At 46.7% G+C, this 14370-nt stretch overlaps 1 protein-coding gene across 1 annotated transcript in view; it reads left to right on the top strand.

The window, feature by feature from the left end:
* CD6 (CD6 molecule) overlaps positions 1 to 14370 on the top strand; it is a 242109-nt gene that overhangs the window by 105829 nt on the left and 121910 nt on the right. The window contains exon 3 of the mRNA XM_069233268.1: positions 8077 to 8436. Coding sequence (XP_069089369.1) covers positions 8077 to 8436 — 360 coding nt within the window. The remainder of the gene's footprint in view (positions 1 to 8076; positions 8437 to 14370) is intronic.

Genomic DNA, 14370 nt, shown 5'->3' on the forward strand with positions numbered 1-14370 from the left:
TGTAAAATCATCTTTATTGCTCATTCACCTTTGGAAATCTAGCATGGATATTTTGGGGGTGCGTCACCCCTACCCACTGCACCCTAACTTCCAGCGCCTATATTACTCCTCCTCCTCCACTGTCCATGCTGCCCTCACATTTACTCCTTCACCAGTATGTGTGAAATTGCACAAATATACAATTTTTCTGGCTTCCTTGACCCCAACTAGGCTTGAGAGCAGGTATTTGCTGGCAAACTAACAGACCTGCACGTCCACAACTCACATTATCTCATATTTCCCTATACTAATCCACCACTAATCTTTTTTGGGGTTCCGGAGTAGCGTTTTACTTGCTGAAAAGCTCTTTGACTCCTCATCAGGGGTAGTAAGCGTTATATAAACACAATTACAATCGTCGGCACTCATGCCTCCATTCTGGCCTTGTTTGATGGTGTGTAGTGCTAGTTCATGTGTTTGACCTGTCCCTTCACTGACTTCCTGCTGAGCTTGAGCTGGGGTTGTGGTTGCTTTTAGCCTCTGCCAATACATGTGAACTCAGCAGACCTGAGTGTAGGGCCTCCTCTGTAAATGCTCCCTGCAAAGTGTGGGGCCAGAGTGAACCTCTCTGGACCAGGGATGGATGAGGTTCACTGTGTGCTCCCTGCTGGACTTGGAGTTTGTGGGGCATTGCCCTGCTATTGTGTCTTGTCTACTGTTGGCTGCGGTGTGCTCTTGCCTCCAGGTGGGACTTGGAGTTTGTGGGGCATTGCCCTGTTATCGTGTCTTGTCTACTGTTTGCTGTGGTGTGCACCTGCCTTCCTGCTAGGTTTGCCTGGGCTGTGTGGTACTGTTATAGTTTTCAGCCTTCCCTTTGCAGGCTGCCTGATGTTGTTATGAGCCTCTGTCATTGGATGTGGATTAACTCCAGGCTGTAGGGCTATGTTTGGGCCTTCTCCCAAGCACCTCGTGCTGTGTTTGGGGTCAGGTGATCTGTCCAATGAGTGGCCCTGAAGTTCCCATCACTAAAAGATAGGAGGTTGGCCTGCCTTTTTTCTTTATGGGGTGTGGCCCAGCTTTGCTTGGCCTGGGACTTTTGGGATGTTCCCCCATCTGGGCTGTTATGTGACCCAGGTCTCGTGCTCAGCTTGTTGGTTTGTCATCTACTGGCCTGCTCTTCACAGCTGCTTCAGTGATGGCTAAGGATTTCACTCCAATTACTATGTGTGAGTCCATCCTGTAGACTGACTCTTGGGAATGTGGGTGGGTTGTTCCTCCCCTGTGTGTAAATCTAGGGCCCCTCACTGGTGGACTGCTCTTTGTTCTGGGCTACTGTCTGGTTTTTGGGCTTCCACGTATTTCCTGCTGGGCTCGGTGCTTGTAGAGTGTGTTCGCTGTTTCCATAATTTGATGTGGCTGTGTGTGCCCCTCACTGCAAGTGGGCTTGTTGGGGGCTGAATAGCACTGGTTTCACACCTGCCCTGTATTTCTTTGGCTCTACACTGGGTCAGGGGCTGTGGTGTCTGCTCAGTTTGGGATACTGGAGTTTCCTTCACTTGAGGACAGGTGCTGTCCCCCTGTTTGTTGTTGGCATGTGGGGACTTTTCTTGTCACTTTCTCTTCTGGTTCCTGCTGGGATTGGGCAGTTTGAGGTGTGTGCCCGGTATCCCTGTCTCATGTCCACTCTTTGGCGCTGTCTCCTGGGTGCACTTGTTGGGGGTAGTGAGGTGCTGTGCTGATTCTAATGCCTGCCCTTCCCTGCCTCACTGATGGACCTGATGTTCATGCTCTATGAATGGGAAGTGGGCAGGGCTGACCCTTCCCATATGTGCCCGCTTGGCTTGGGGCTTGTGGGGCATATGCCCTGGCTAGGTTTCTCACAGGTCTGGGTGTGTGACTCCCCACTTTGGCCTCTTCGGAACATTCAAGCTTTGTCACTGGGCTGTCCCTTGGACTCTGCCAGGCATGTTCTTTCTGCTCTGTATGCACTGCTGGTTGATCTAGTACTTGCAGAATAAGGCTTTGTCTCTTTCTTCAACTGTGCCACCTTGTCTGTCAACCCCTTTTTGTTTAGTAGATTAGAACACTGGAATGTTGAGCGCTCTGTTGCAGACAGTGGAGTGCTCTGGGCTTCTAATGACCTGGTAGAGGCCTGAGGCCCAACATCCCAATGTTTTCATTCACAGCTTTTGCTGTGAACAAAGGTCTCATGGAGCCCGGGGGGATTTCAACCCCCTCTGGCTCTGTGAAGCCTTTTTTTTACGAATAAGAACATTCTTCCCTCTAGGGACGAACTGTTCTAATAGCCTTATAGCCCGCTGTAGCTGGGCTATATCGGGCATTAAAGGCCCACCCCATTGTTAAAGGTCCTCACCTTCGGCTCAATCAATCAATCAGGTGTTTATTAAGTGCAGCAACTTACCCGCAAGGGTCTCATGGCGCTGAGGTGGGGGGGAGGGAAAGGCGTGCGAAGTTGATGAGGGGGGTAGTTTGTCTGAGGTGGAGCAGAAGCGCGTTCCAGGCGGTGGCTGCAAGGTGGGAGAAAGAGCGTCCCCCTGTTCTTGTTTTCCAGATGTGGGGTACTTCTGTGTGAGAGAGAGAGCTGGGCTGACCGTAGGGTCCGGTGGGGTACATGGAAGTTGAGTCTCCTGTTCAGGTAGGCTGGCCCGGTGTCGTGGAGGGCTTTGTGTGCGTGGGTGAGGATCTTGAAGGTGATTCGTTTCTCTATGGGAAGCCACTGTAGTGTGCGCAGGTGTTGAGAGATGTGGCAGTGTTGGGACAGGTTGAGGGCCAGTCTGGCAGTGGCGTTCTGGATGTTCTTTAGTTTGCGGGTAAGTTTATTGTTGATCCCGGCGTAGAGCGCGATGCCGTAGTCCAGTCTGCTGGTAATGAGGGCGTGTGTGACGGGCCTTTAATACTGGAGTAGGCCTTTAATGGCTGCTCTGGCCTGCTACGGAGGGCTATAAAACTAGAGTACCTGTTGTTGGACTGACCCAGCTACCATGCTATGTGTTTAGCTTGGGTTGGGCATTCGTTTTGCAAGTTGTTCTTCTTTCTCTGTGTGGAGCCTCTCTGGTCTCCTTTTCTTTGGGTGGTGTTTTGTGTTGGGCTGATCCTTGGTTGATGATCTGTTGTAGTTATAAATGATCGGCCTCACATGCTAAAACCTCACCCTCTGCATGGGGCACCTGTGCTCTGCTTCTTAGAAAGTATGAGAGACAAATGCTGAAGTAAACTCCTAGTCACCTTCCAGTTGTGTTGTTATGGCTCCCAGCCCACCCCACCTGCATCTACTTTTATACAGTGTTATCTTTCTGTAATAGGAGAGGGGCTTCTTATGGAGGTGCAATGCCTCAGGCATGAGGAAGGGGATGAGGAAGGCCCAAGAAGGAAAGAAGATTACTAGTTAGTATTCAAACTATTAGTGTAGCAAGCCCTCTGGAGTAGTGAGAAGGTTGCATGTTTGGCGCTTTAGAAAAATCAAAATCAAATACCTCCCTAAACCTACTGTTCTAAAAACATTAAATTCTTTTACTTCAATTTCCTATGATATTGATTAGGGATGGCCTTTACCCCCATCCCACTGCCAGACTTTCTCAGTGAACAACCTGATCCAGAATCCACTGCTGCTGATACTCTCAATCCCTTTCAGCAACTTCAGATGGACATGTTCTGCTTTTGATGTTTGAAGTTTACTTCCGAAAACTCAGGCGGTATCCAGAGCATTCTCACCTGAAGCACTTTCGGTGATGGTTCTCCGCCATGCTAGCAGGTAATTCTAAGACAGGCGGACTGGCCTCCACACATTCTATAGAAGGGAGGCCTCTAGAGCCTCAATAACTTGACGGTTCACCAAGCGCTACATGAAGCCCTTGGACATTGACCTTTTCAGAGGCGAAGTATCACACTTAATGAGGGGCTGCTGAAAATTGTTGAAGAGCAATACAAGCTCCTTCATAAGCATGCAAAGTGTTTGTTTACCCCATCCAGAGATTTCAATATATGAGATCTGTGTAGAAGGAGTGTGCAGACCTCCCCCAGTTAGCAGCATGGACAATTTGAAACTTCCTGATGCATACATCTATAAAGAGAACAGAAACACTATGCCTACAACAGTGGCAAGCCAGTGTAGACCTGCTGCAACACATGGGGGTTATTACAACTTTGGAGGAGGTGTTAATCCGTCCCAAATGTCACGGATATACCACCAGCCGTATTACGAGTTCCATAGGATATAATGGACTCGTAATACGGCTGGTGGTATATCCGTCACTTTACAGTCACTTTTGGGATGGATTAACACCTCCTCCAAAGTTGTAATAACCCCCATGGTCTTTACATAGTGGTTTCCTTTAGACATAGATAAGGCATAAATGGATGCTTGCAGTTTATGATCCGCCCTCTGGAAAGAATCTCCAACAATTTAGGAAAAAAGGTTATTTGATATTTTAAATACTCCAGAAATACTCATGCGGGTCCCTGTGCTGCAGGCTGTTAGATACCAAACACAGAAGTTATTGGAATATGAAAGTTTTCAAGGCTTTACCAAATTATAAAATATTCGGTTCAGTCCAGATTCCAAGACAAAGGAAAAGGCTGTTCCTTGCCTGGGCAGTAATCACAGACGGAGAACGCGGTTCCTTTAAGATGCAACTGATGGAACTTTGGAACAACTAACAAAATTCAAAGTAGATGGGTGAGGCAGTCTGGAAAGGGAGTATCTACAAAACATCAGAGATAAATAGTTGTTGCAGGTTGTTGAGAAGATCACCTTGTGCTAGAAGCGGAGTACCGTAGAAACACGTCTTATGAATCGGAAGCAATTCCAGGCTTTGGGAGGTGTCGGAATGCTGGCACGTTTGGAGATATCTAGTACAAGCCTAGCAACCACACTCTGGACAATCAGAACCACATACAAACTAAAAAGAGTTGAACTGGGATCAGACCCTTGTAAGACTTGACATCCCAATATTAATATTAGATGTAATCATAGGTCAACTGGCAGAGCTATCATCTTGAAACTCTTTCAGGACAAGGGTCTAGAGAGAGCCAGGATTAATTGATTGTATACTAGCTAAGGTGGTCCCTTGTGCTACATAAATTCGTAGGGCACTAAGGAACTATTGGCAGTATCCGGGGGAAGATCCCTTGGGGAAGGATTTAGAAAAGAGGAGAGTAGATAAGTGATACTTGTTCCCTTTAGGTTAGCTATGGATATCTGATTTTTTTTAAATATCCTTTGAAACGACCTGTCTACTCTGGTAGTCTGTCATCTTTTTGCCTCCTGTCTTTTGTGGATCTGAGTACATTTTTTGCACGTTTGAAATTCTGAGGGATTTTCACACGTAAAATGTCAATTGGAAATGATGACTGCTCATGAGAACATGAAGAATTCATCACAATGTGAGGATTATCACATTTACAAGTTTAGTGTTGGGGCGGGTTAGGACAGTTTACAGGTAGGCAACCTCTGCAAAAGTATGTAGATGGACATTGAACAAGTTGCAAGTAGTTTCACACCCTGAAAATGCATACAAATTTACTCCTGCGGAAGGAAGGGGTAGGTTCATTTAATGGATGGTAAACAGGAGGGAGAATCCCCATATTTCATGGGAGCACTGGGGAAAAGTTTGTCTGTAGGGCTAAATGATTTTGAAAACTATTACATGTTTGAGAGTCAAGAGTTTGGGAGTCAGTTGGCGGATGGGGTTCAAATAATGGAAGGAGTCTGAGGGGGTCTCCTCCTAGTTAATTTTTTAAAATCTGAAAGTAGCAAGAAGGCAGAGCAGCCCCTGGGGTTTGTTGGAGACATAATATGAGAAGCGAGTGGAAGTAGAGATGGGGGAGAGTAGTTCAACCACAAGGAAATTGCAGAAGCCATTCACGTTCCCACTCATCTTTCTGGATATTTTTTTTGTTTTGACGGATCTTAAAAAAACTTCCCAAAGATGTTTACCGAATCATTAGGAAGGAAGGTGTGCAGTGTACAAGGCACGAAGGTGAGGCTGACGTGCGGGTGAGCTTGATGCCTGGGTGAGGTTGACGTGAGGGTGATGCTTGGGTGAGGTTGATTTGAGGGTGAGGTTGATGCTTGGGTGAGGGTGACGTGAGGGTGAGGTTGATGCATGGGTGAGGTTGATGTGAGGGTGAGGTTGATGCATGGGTGCGGTTTACGTGAGGGTGAGGTTGATACCTGGGTGAGGTTGACATGAGGGTGATGCCTGGGTGAGGTTGATGTCTGGGTGAGGTTGACGTGAGGGTGAGGTGATGCCTGGGTGAGGTTGACATGAGGGTGAGGTTGATGCCTGGGTGAGGTTGACGTGAGGGTGATGCCTGGGTGAGTTTGACGTGAGGCTGAGGTTGACGCTTGGGCGAGGTTGACGTGAGGTTGATGGGTGGGTGAGGTTGACAAACCTTCTAGTAGCCCTACATTGAAGTTGGAATGCCCGTTTTTGTGGCAGGTCTTGTGACACCAAGCACCTGCAGTTTAAGGCCTTGTGCACTGCTCATAAAAACTTATCCTCCCAGGGAGCTCCTATTTTGTCAAGTATGTTGACCCTGTCCTGACTTCTACGCTCAGCCAATCGCAAGTTGGGGTGTTCGTTCTGTGTAAAACCCCAATGTCTTTGGAATGCTCTCTCCCTTGCTATAAGGAACATCCAGAATCACATGTCTTTCAGGAAAGCGTTGAAGACCTGCCTCTTTTCTTCCTGAACGTTCCAAGTGGTACTGCGTTACTTGCCTCATTTGCATCTGGTTTTCTTTGGTTGTGTTGTCCTGGGATTAGCGCTGGGATGCCCTATGGCTGGGGCACCTACGCGCTTTATAAAACTAATAACATAACATGAGCCCCGTGTGTCGCTGTTGTATCACATTTTGTGACACCACAGCGGTGCAAACCTTGCAACCATATCTATGAGGCCACGCAAAGCCACTTTGCATGGCTTTCAATGGCCCCATAGATATGGACAAAGGTAAGGCAGCGCAAGTCACTGCGTTGCCTTACTGTACGCCAGAGAGGCGTTCCATGGGCGTTATGGTGGGTGTTTCCACGCAACACCCATGGATTTTAATGCATTCTCAGATTTACAAGGACTTGTAAACTTGGGGATGCGTCAACACCGTACGCCTCCCCAGGGGAGGAGTAACAAGAAGAAATATCTTCATTTCTCCTTGTGTTTCCTTCTTCCTATGAGTGCTGCATTCTGCAGCTCACATAGAAACAGGAAAGAGCCTCCCAGGATTGTTTTTGTGCAGGAAGGTGCATGGGTGCCTGCGTTGGCGCTAGGCAGCCCATTGTGCGCCGGTGCAGTGGGAAGGGAGAGGATTGCGCCATATTCCACAGATATAACACATTCCCGCCCTTTGACGCAGGACAGCGTAGCAGGTGACTTGCTGTGCTACCCTGCGGCAAAAGCCCAAACATCCGGGGCTCCGTTTTTAGTACAAGGCTATTTTTACAGAATTAAGAGGTTGACACCTATCCTCCTCTGCCATGTCTAAAGAACCGAGCTCTGGGAGTGAATGCTGATTTTAATACTCAGTTGAGGTATTGCAATGCACTCTTCTGCATGCAGGTCTTCTGAACATCCTCACAGACAGACCGAAAGTGCCCACAATGCTGCTGGAGGGGGATATGTGGCTTAAAGCAAAGCAATCAGGTCCCCACAGCCTGGTGATCTCCACTGATTCCAGGTTCAGAAACGAGCTACTTTTCAAGTCCTATTTTTCACACCTTACTTCGAATATCTCTTTTCTGACGTGCTTGAGAGCTCCCACTCAAACTCAGAGGCCACACATTTTTTCTGTGACTTTTTTTAATTCTCTGTCCAGAGACATGTAGTCTTTCCTCTATTCCGTTAGGCTGCAGGACACAGTTGAAGTCTCGTTTAGTTAGGCTCTGCTTAGAACATCAGCGCCGAGAGACCCGTTCGGGTGGTGGGAGCTATATAAGTGATGTCACTCACTCACCTAGAGGTCTTTTAGCATCTACATGTGTGCATCAGAGCGCTCACCTCAAACAAGCCACGGATGATCGTTCCCTTTAGTGTGGACTCTGTCCAAGAGTGACTGTCTCTTCTGCCTGTCTCTTTGCAGGGCCGTCTCTCCGCCTGGTGAATGGGACAGGTCGCTGTGAAGGGAGCGTGGAGATGCACCACGGAGACCTCTGGATCCCGCTCTGCCCGGAGCCCTGGGACAGGGTCACCACCACTGTCCTCTGCCGCGAGCTGGGCTGTGGCGCTGCCCCTGGATGGACAGGGGGGCCAGAAGAAGACCCCGGACCAGGGACCCCGAGCACTGGCCCTGAGGGGCAGGGTGGTCCAGGCGCAGGATCCAACCACTCCGAGCGCCTCTTCCTGAGGGTGGTCTGTGCCCACCCGCAGGGGGGTCTGGAGGACTGTGCTGTGAGCCCCCAGCCATGCCCCAGTGAGAGGGCAGCAGAGCTCAACTGCCCAGGTGATGGGCACAGGGGCGAGGGGAAGGTGGGGGTGTCTAGGGGGTGAATGTCATCCAGGGTCAAAGTGTGCAGGCGTCGTCACATCCGGTGAGACAATGACTGCTCATCCTCACCTTGTCTCTCCATCCCCTGTTCCTTCCTTCTTCCTCCATGTTATCTTGTTTACTTTCACTTTCAGTTCCCTTCTTGCCTTCTCGGCACCCTTAGTTTCTCCCCTAATGCAAGCTAAAAAGTATTTATTGTAAAAGAGTTAAAATCATTACAGAAGAAGTAAAAACGAATAATATGGGACAACAGATAAGATGCTACTTCATTATAAATTGTTTGCACCTGAGTGCATCAGTGCCAGTAGTGTCTCTTCTATGTTTACTCATCTCCCTCCTTCCTGCCTCACTTTCCGCTTGTCTTTTCCTACATCCCCCATCCGGGCCTTTTCTCTCAATCTGTATTTCCTCTTTTCCTTCCATTAAAAATAAAATAAATAAAAAGAACAGCCAAAGTCCAAGTAGCGTTTAATGCAAAATAGTGAGTTTCCCACAGCAGAAGATCAAAGACAATTTAAACTGTCCGGTGACCTCCCTAGAGGATGGTCAGTTAGAGCTTAGAGGTAAAACTCATGTAGAAGCAACCTAGTGTCAGTGCTTAATTTGTAAAACAATAAATACCAGGGCCCCTGTCAGGAGGCCGACATGTCTCGCACTGTTCGTTGCAACGCGGCATACTTACACAACTACTGACCATCACCCCCTACAAGTGTGACAAATCAGGCTGGTCGAGGCCCCCAAAGCTATAAGAATGGCTTGGGCTGCAGGTATTAGTTAATTTTAGTGTATACTGAAAGAGATGTTCTGCTCATTTCTAAATTATACAAAGAGCACCACCATGTGGCAGCTCTCATAAGTGCTGGTGCCGACAATTATGTGCTGGTGCCGAGCACCAGAAACCACTGGCTCAAATTAAGCTCATCCTAGTATATTTACAGTTTCTCTCAATACAAGTCAATACAGCCTGGGTACAAGAGAGACACTTGTTACTCAGTGAAAATGTATCTACTGTTCAGGTGCCAGGATCTTCCGCTCGAGGAGGCGAAGAACAACCATGAGGGGAAGATATCATTCATGTACACAACACTGGCAAGAATTCTTCTCACGAGTTCCCACTTACCGTGCTAGGCTTGAACATGAAATTATTATAGGGAAATGTGCAAAGTACTGCACGAGGCGCTATAGCTTCTGGGCCTGCAAGGGCTGTGAAAGTTTCCCAAGAGTTTCAATATCACAGGAAGCTTTAAGCAAATAGAAGGCAACATCTACATCCGATGAATGGTTGATTCATTCACACCTACCTCTCTGGGTCTTAACGCGACTCTTCATAGGACATATGAACAGAAAGTATTAGTACCTTGTCACACCTCCCTCCTTTAACTCCTCTCTTCCCGCCTTCTTACCTCCTTCAATCACTTCCTTTCTCCATCCCTCCATTTCTCCCTGTCTCATTCCTCATATCATAACTTCTCTTTTCTCTTCCTTCCATTTTTCTTGGTTTCTTTTTTCATGTTCTCTCGGTCGCCTCAGCTTTAGGGTTCTCCTTCTTTTTACCTTCTTTCCCTGTTCCTTCTTAAAATTTTTTTTCTGGCCTTTTCTTCGATCATCGAGACTCAGTTCCGCTTTTTCTTATTCTTTCTGTTTCTTCTTTGCACGTCCACTTTTTTAAATTGCATCTCTCTTAATTTGTTTTTGCTCTGCATTCACGCCCCCCCTTATGCAGTCTCTGTAAAGGTGAAAAAAATACCGAAGTGTTACGACGACATAAAAATACTTTTAAAAGGAGATAAGCAAATGCTGACACTGGAGCTGGTGTGTTCGAGGGTTACATCAGATTTGAGGTGATTCACTGCAAATTTACAATTAGCTGAGAATAGTGGTTTGTAAGTTAGTTGTCAGGAGGCACAGCCCTCAAGAGGCGCTATGTTTTACTCCTGATAGGGTTGTGAGCTGCAATCTTTCAGTTCTTTGATGCTGCAACTCTGAGGTGGAGACCCACCTATGTCATCTATATGTCCTTATCAATGTATATTTAAGGACTATTGCATCTTTAGATGTATGTGCCTGCCGGTGAGCTTATAGTCAGTATAACCACAATGGGGATATCATTTTGATTTACCGGAGGGATTATGAAGACAGTCAGTCAAACAATGGTAGAATAACCTCCCTATTTAGTGCACAAAGTTAGTTTGTGAATGCAGGGGTGTAGGTAGCTGGCTCTTTCTAGGGTATACCAAAGTGAGGGATACCTACGGGGTGCCAAAGGTATCGCCAACCGGGGAAGAACTGCACAGTTTAGGGAAAGAGATCAGGCGCTGGGGACCTGGGCAGCAAGAGCCCAGTGCACTTTCAGCCAGAATTGCATCAATTGGCAGGCAGAAAGTGTGGGACCATGTCAAAAAGGGGCACTTTCCTACAAGGAGTTCCGCCAGCATGGCAGATCTGTTTGTAAATATTGTACTAGAGGCTGGTTCATGGCCTTTTCTGTGTGAGCCAAAGTACAGATGGATGTAGGTGAACATTCAAAAACACAGAGGGTCATTAGTAGTAACACAAGTCCTGCAATCAGGGTCCCACACTGAAAAAATACACAAAAATACTCCTAGGAGTAAGTGTATTGTGACTGTAGGAATGGGGTAGGAGCCTCCCACAGTGAATGGGGAAGTGTGGGAAGGGGAGATCACTGTCTTGATGAGAAGCAGCAAACAACTGCATATACTAATGGGCTTTGGCATCAGATTACTCATGCAGAAGTCTCTACTTGGTGGAAAGGGCAGGAGCACTTTTTCCACCTGTCACTACTGAAGGAAGCTGTGGTGGGTGTCTTTGACTATTCCTGAAGTGGATGACCTACACACCAAGCAGGCTATCAAAGTCAAAGTTTGTACCTTGGGATTATGTGTCACTAGTCACTCTGTTGGGGCTCAAACTGCTCCAGTTGGTTGAGGTCAGAGGCTCAAGCCAGCAAGGGACTCTTAAAGTTGGGTATGTTGTTGTTGACTTCCCATTTGTGCTGTTGGTTTTAGTGCCAAAGGCTCTGTGTGGGACCAAGCTGGATGCACCTCTGGGAAGATTTGTCACCTTTACTCCGACTTAGGCGCTGATTTAATTTTTAGCAGACGATCCATTGTTCCGACAGGATGATGGAGTGAATTACTCTTCGTCCTGGTGGACGGACCACCTGTCAAATGTATAAATGGACGCAATGGTGAAGGTGGCATTTAGCATTTTTCACTGCTCCTTACTGACATGGTTTCTTGGAAGTGACGGGCACTGAAAAATGACCTATAACGGCAGAGTCGTCTCCACCATGATTAATCCTAAACTCCGCTACATATAGATTTGGCGGGCAGACCACATTCTTGGCGGGAAGGATACTCCGTCCCCGTTGTGAGAGCATCTTTACCACCAAGAATTAAATCAGCCCTTAGTTTGAAAATCCTCCAGCAGAACCAGGAGGAAGACAAGAGCTGAGTAGGACTCAACCAGGCTGGATATTTTCAGTGCAAACATTTGCTGAATCACATTTCAATGCAGTAAAAAATTCTGAGATGGAAAACCTGTATTTTTTTGCCTACCTTGTGTGTGCCCTCCCTGGGCAAGCCTCAGCACCTTCCGATGAAGAACAAAATTGTAGATCCGAAAAGTTACCACTGCAAGGGTGTCCAAGCGCTAAGCTGAGGAAATTAAGTGAGCCAGTTTTTCAATACTTTATGAAATTTGAGGTGATTCTTTTCTGAATTCTAAATGTGAGTGAATCCCAAGTTTTAGGAACCAGAGAGCAAAAGCATCAACCTCTTGTCTATTGCATAAAATGTGGGGCTCCACTAGCTTCAACGCATCCAAGAACCAAAGTCTAAGTGCAAGAGTATACAAATGGATCCTTCATGCATAACCATCACAACTTATTTCTAATATACTCTATGACATAGGCAGAGGTATTTGATGGTGAGACATTGCTGCACTGGAAGCCAATTTAAGTCTCTAAATTAATAAGAGATGTGACACCATGGAGCGAGACATACCAAAGCTCTAGTGGCCAGATTCTGCATTATTTGCAAAAAACATGTAGAACTTTTAGGAAGTCCCAGAAAGAATGAGTCGTAATGATCAAGCCAAGCCTGAATAGTTGGTCTGACCACCATGTCACGCATGTCGACAGGGAGCAACAGAATCACTTCATGGAGCACGCGCACATAACAGATGAAAATAGAAAAAATGTATTTGCTTGACAAATGAAGGTGGCATCAAAATGCTCACCTACATTTCTTACTAATTCCTTCGGGCGAGGAGCAGTGCCATGTTCAGGGGGCCACCAGAAGGGTGCAAAATACAAGAGGCCCCTCCAGAATTCAAGAGTGCTGCCTTGTTGCCATAAGTTTTAGAGAATGATTTGCTATCTTAGCTGCAAATGCTAGCAAACATGACTTGAAGCTATGTGTAGAGTCAATCAATTTATCTGCGAATAAGACCACAATCTGGGTATCGTTTGCATACAACTTCAGAGACAAACTGAAGCTTCTGAAGAGACCAGCCAGGGAAGATATATATACATTAAGAAGTGGAGGGCTCAATGATGATCCATGGCGGACGCCACACCCTAACAGTTTGAGTGTTGAACTATAAGGTTTGATAGTAACCGACAGGGTGCGATTGGTCAGAAATGAGAGGAACCACTTCCGTGCTTGGTCACAAATTCTAATAGACTGTCGTCTAAGGGCGGGGCGGTCTTGAGAGGCAGCACCGAAGGGATCACAAAGGTCTAAACGAATGAGAACCGCACCCCATCCTTGATCCGGAAGCAAACAAATGTCATCCGTGACGGCTAAAAGGGCGGTCACTGTGCCATGTGACGACATAAACCAGCTTGTGTGACATCCAAAGCTTTGCTTTATTCAATTAATGATGATAGTCGATTGTTTACTGTCCTTTCTATGATTTTCACAGGAAATGGGAGAAGGGAAATAGTGCAGGAATGACTACGGGCCTGATTTAGAGTGTGGCCGATGAGGCTACTCCGTCGCAAACATGACGGGTATCCCGTCGCCATATCACAATCCCACTTTAGCCTATAGAGATCATAATGTGGCAGAAAGGATGTCCATCAATTTGTTACGAGAAGCCCATCCGCCAAACTCTAAATGAGGCTCTGTGTATCAATCCGTCTGCTGAAGGCTTGTCCAGTAAGGGACCACCATAGCATCCTTCCAGATCTGGGGACTTCTGCCCATTCCAAGGATGTGTTACTAAGAGAAACAAGCTATGGTGAAGCTGTGTCACAAATCTTGATAAAAATGCATGCCGACACAGGTTCTAGCAGCCTCATGTTCAAAGCCATGGTCTGGCCATGGTGTGGCTGCAACGACTGAGATTCAGAAAATCACAGTGCATGCAACCACAGAATGGCTATTTGTTATGTACTAAAGCTAATTTGCAATTCAGTAACCAACTAGAAAAAGGGGTTTAGAAGCCCTCAACAAATCGCCATATGGAAGCGTGCTTGGGGCATCACTTTCAAATATCGATTTGTAAGGGAATGTATCAATGTTTGTGACCAATATCTGATCGCAAAACATTGAAACGTTACAGACTCCTAATTTAGGGTGGAAACACATTTGCAAATGGAAGTGGTCCCTTTGGGAATCTTTCCCTTTTGTGAATGAAAAAAAAGTTGGTTGAGGAATAGGCAGCCAACCTTCAAACAAACATAAAAAACTTTTCTTTTTAAATTAAGTTCTAGTTCAGTTAAGGAAAAGGTGATCACAGACATGGACCGTAGCAGGCCCAAGCCCCTATGATGGCATCCACTTGTAGCGAGCAGCAATTCGTGCCCTACCTGATGAGTATTGATGGATTGATCGGATTGCAGCCCAGTACGATTCAAAACTT

This window comes from Pleurodeles waltl, chromosome 4_2, assembly GCF_031143425.1.
Source record: "Pleurodeles waltl isolate 20211129_DDA chromosome 4_2, aPleWal1.hap1.20221129, whole genome shotgun sequence".
In the NCBI taxonomy this organism is placed as follows: domain Eukaryota; kingdom Metazoa; phylum Chordata; class Amphibia; order Caudata; family Salamandridae; genus Pleurodeles; species Pleurodeles waltl.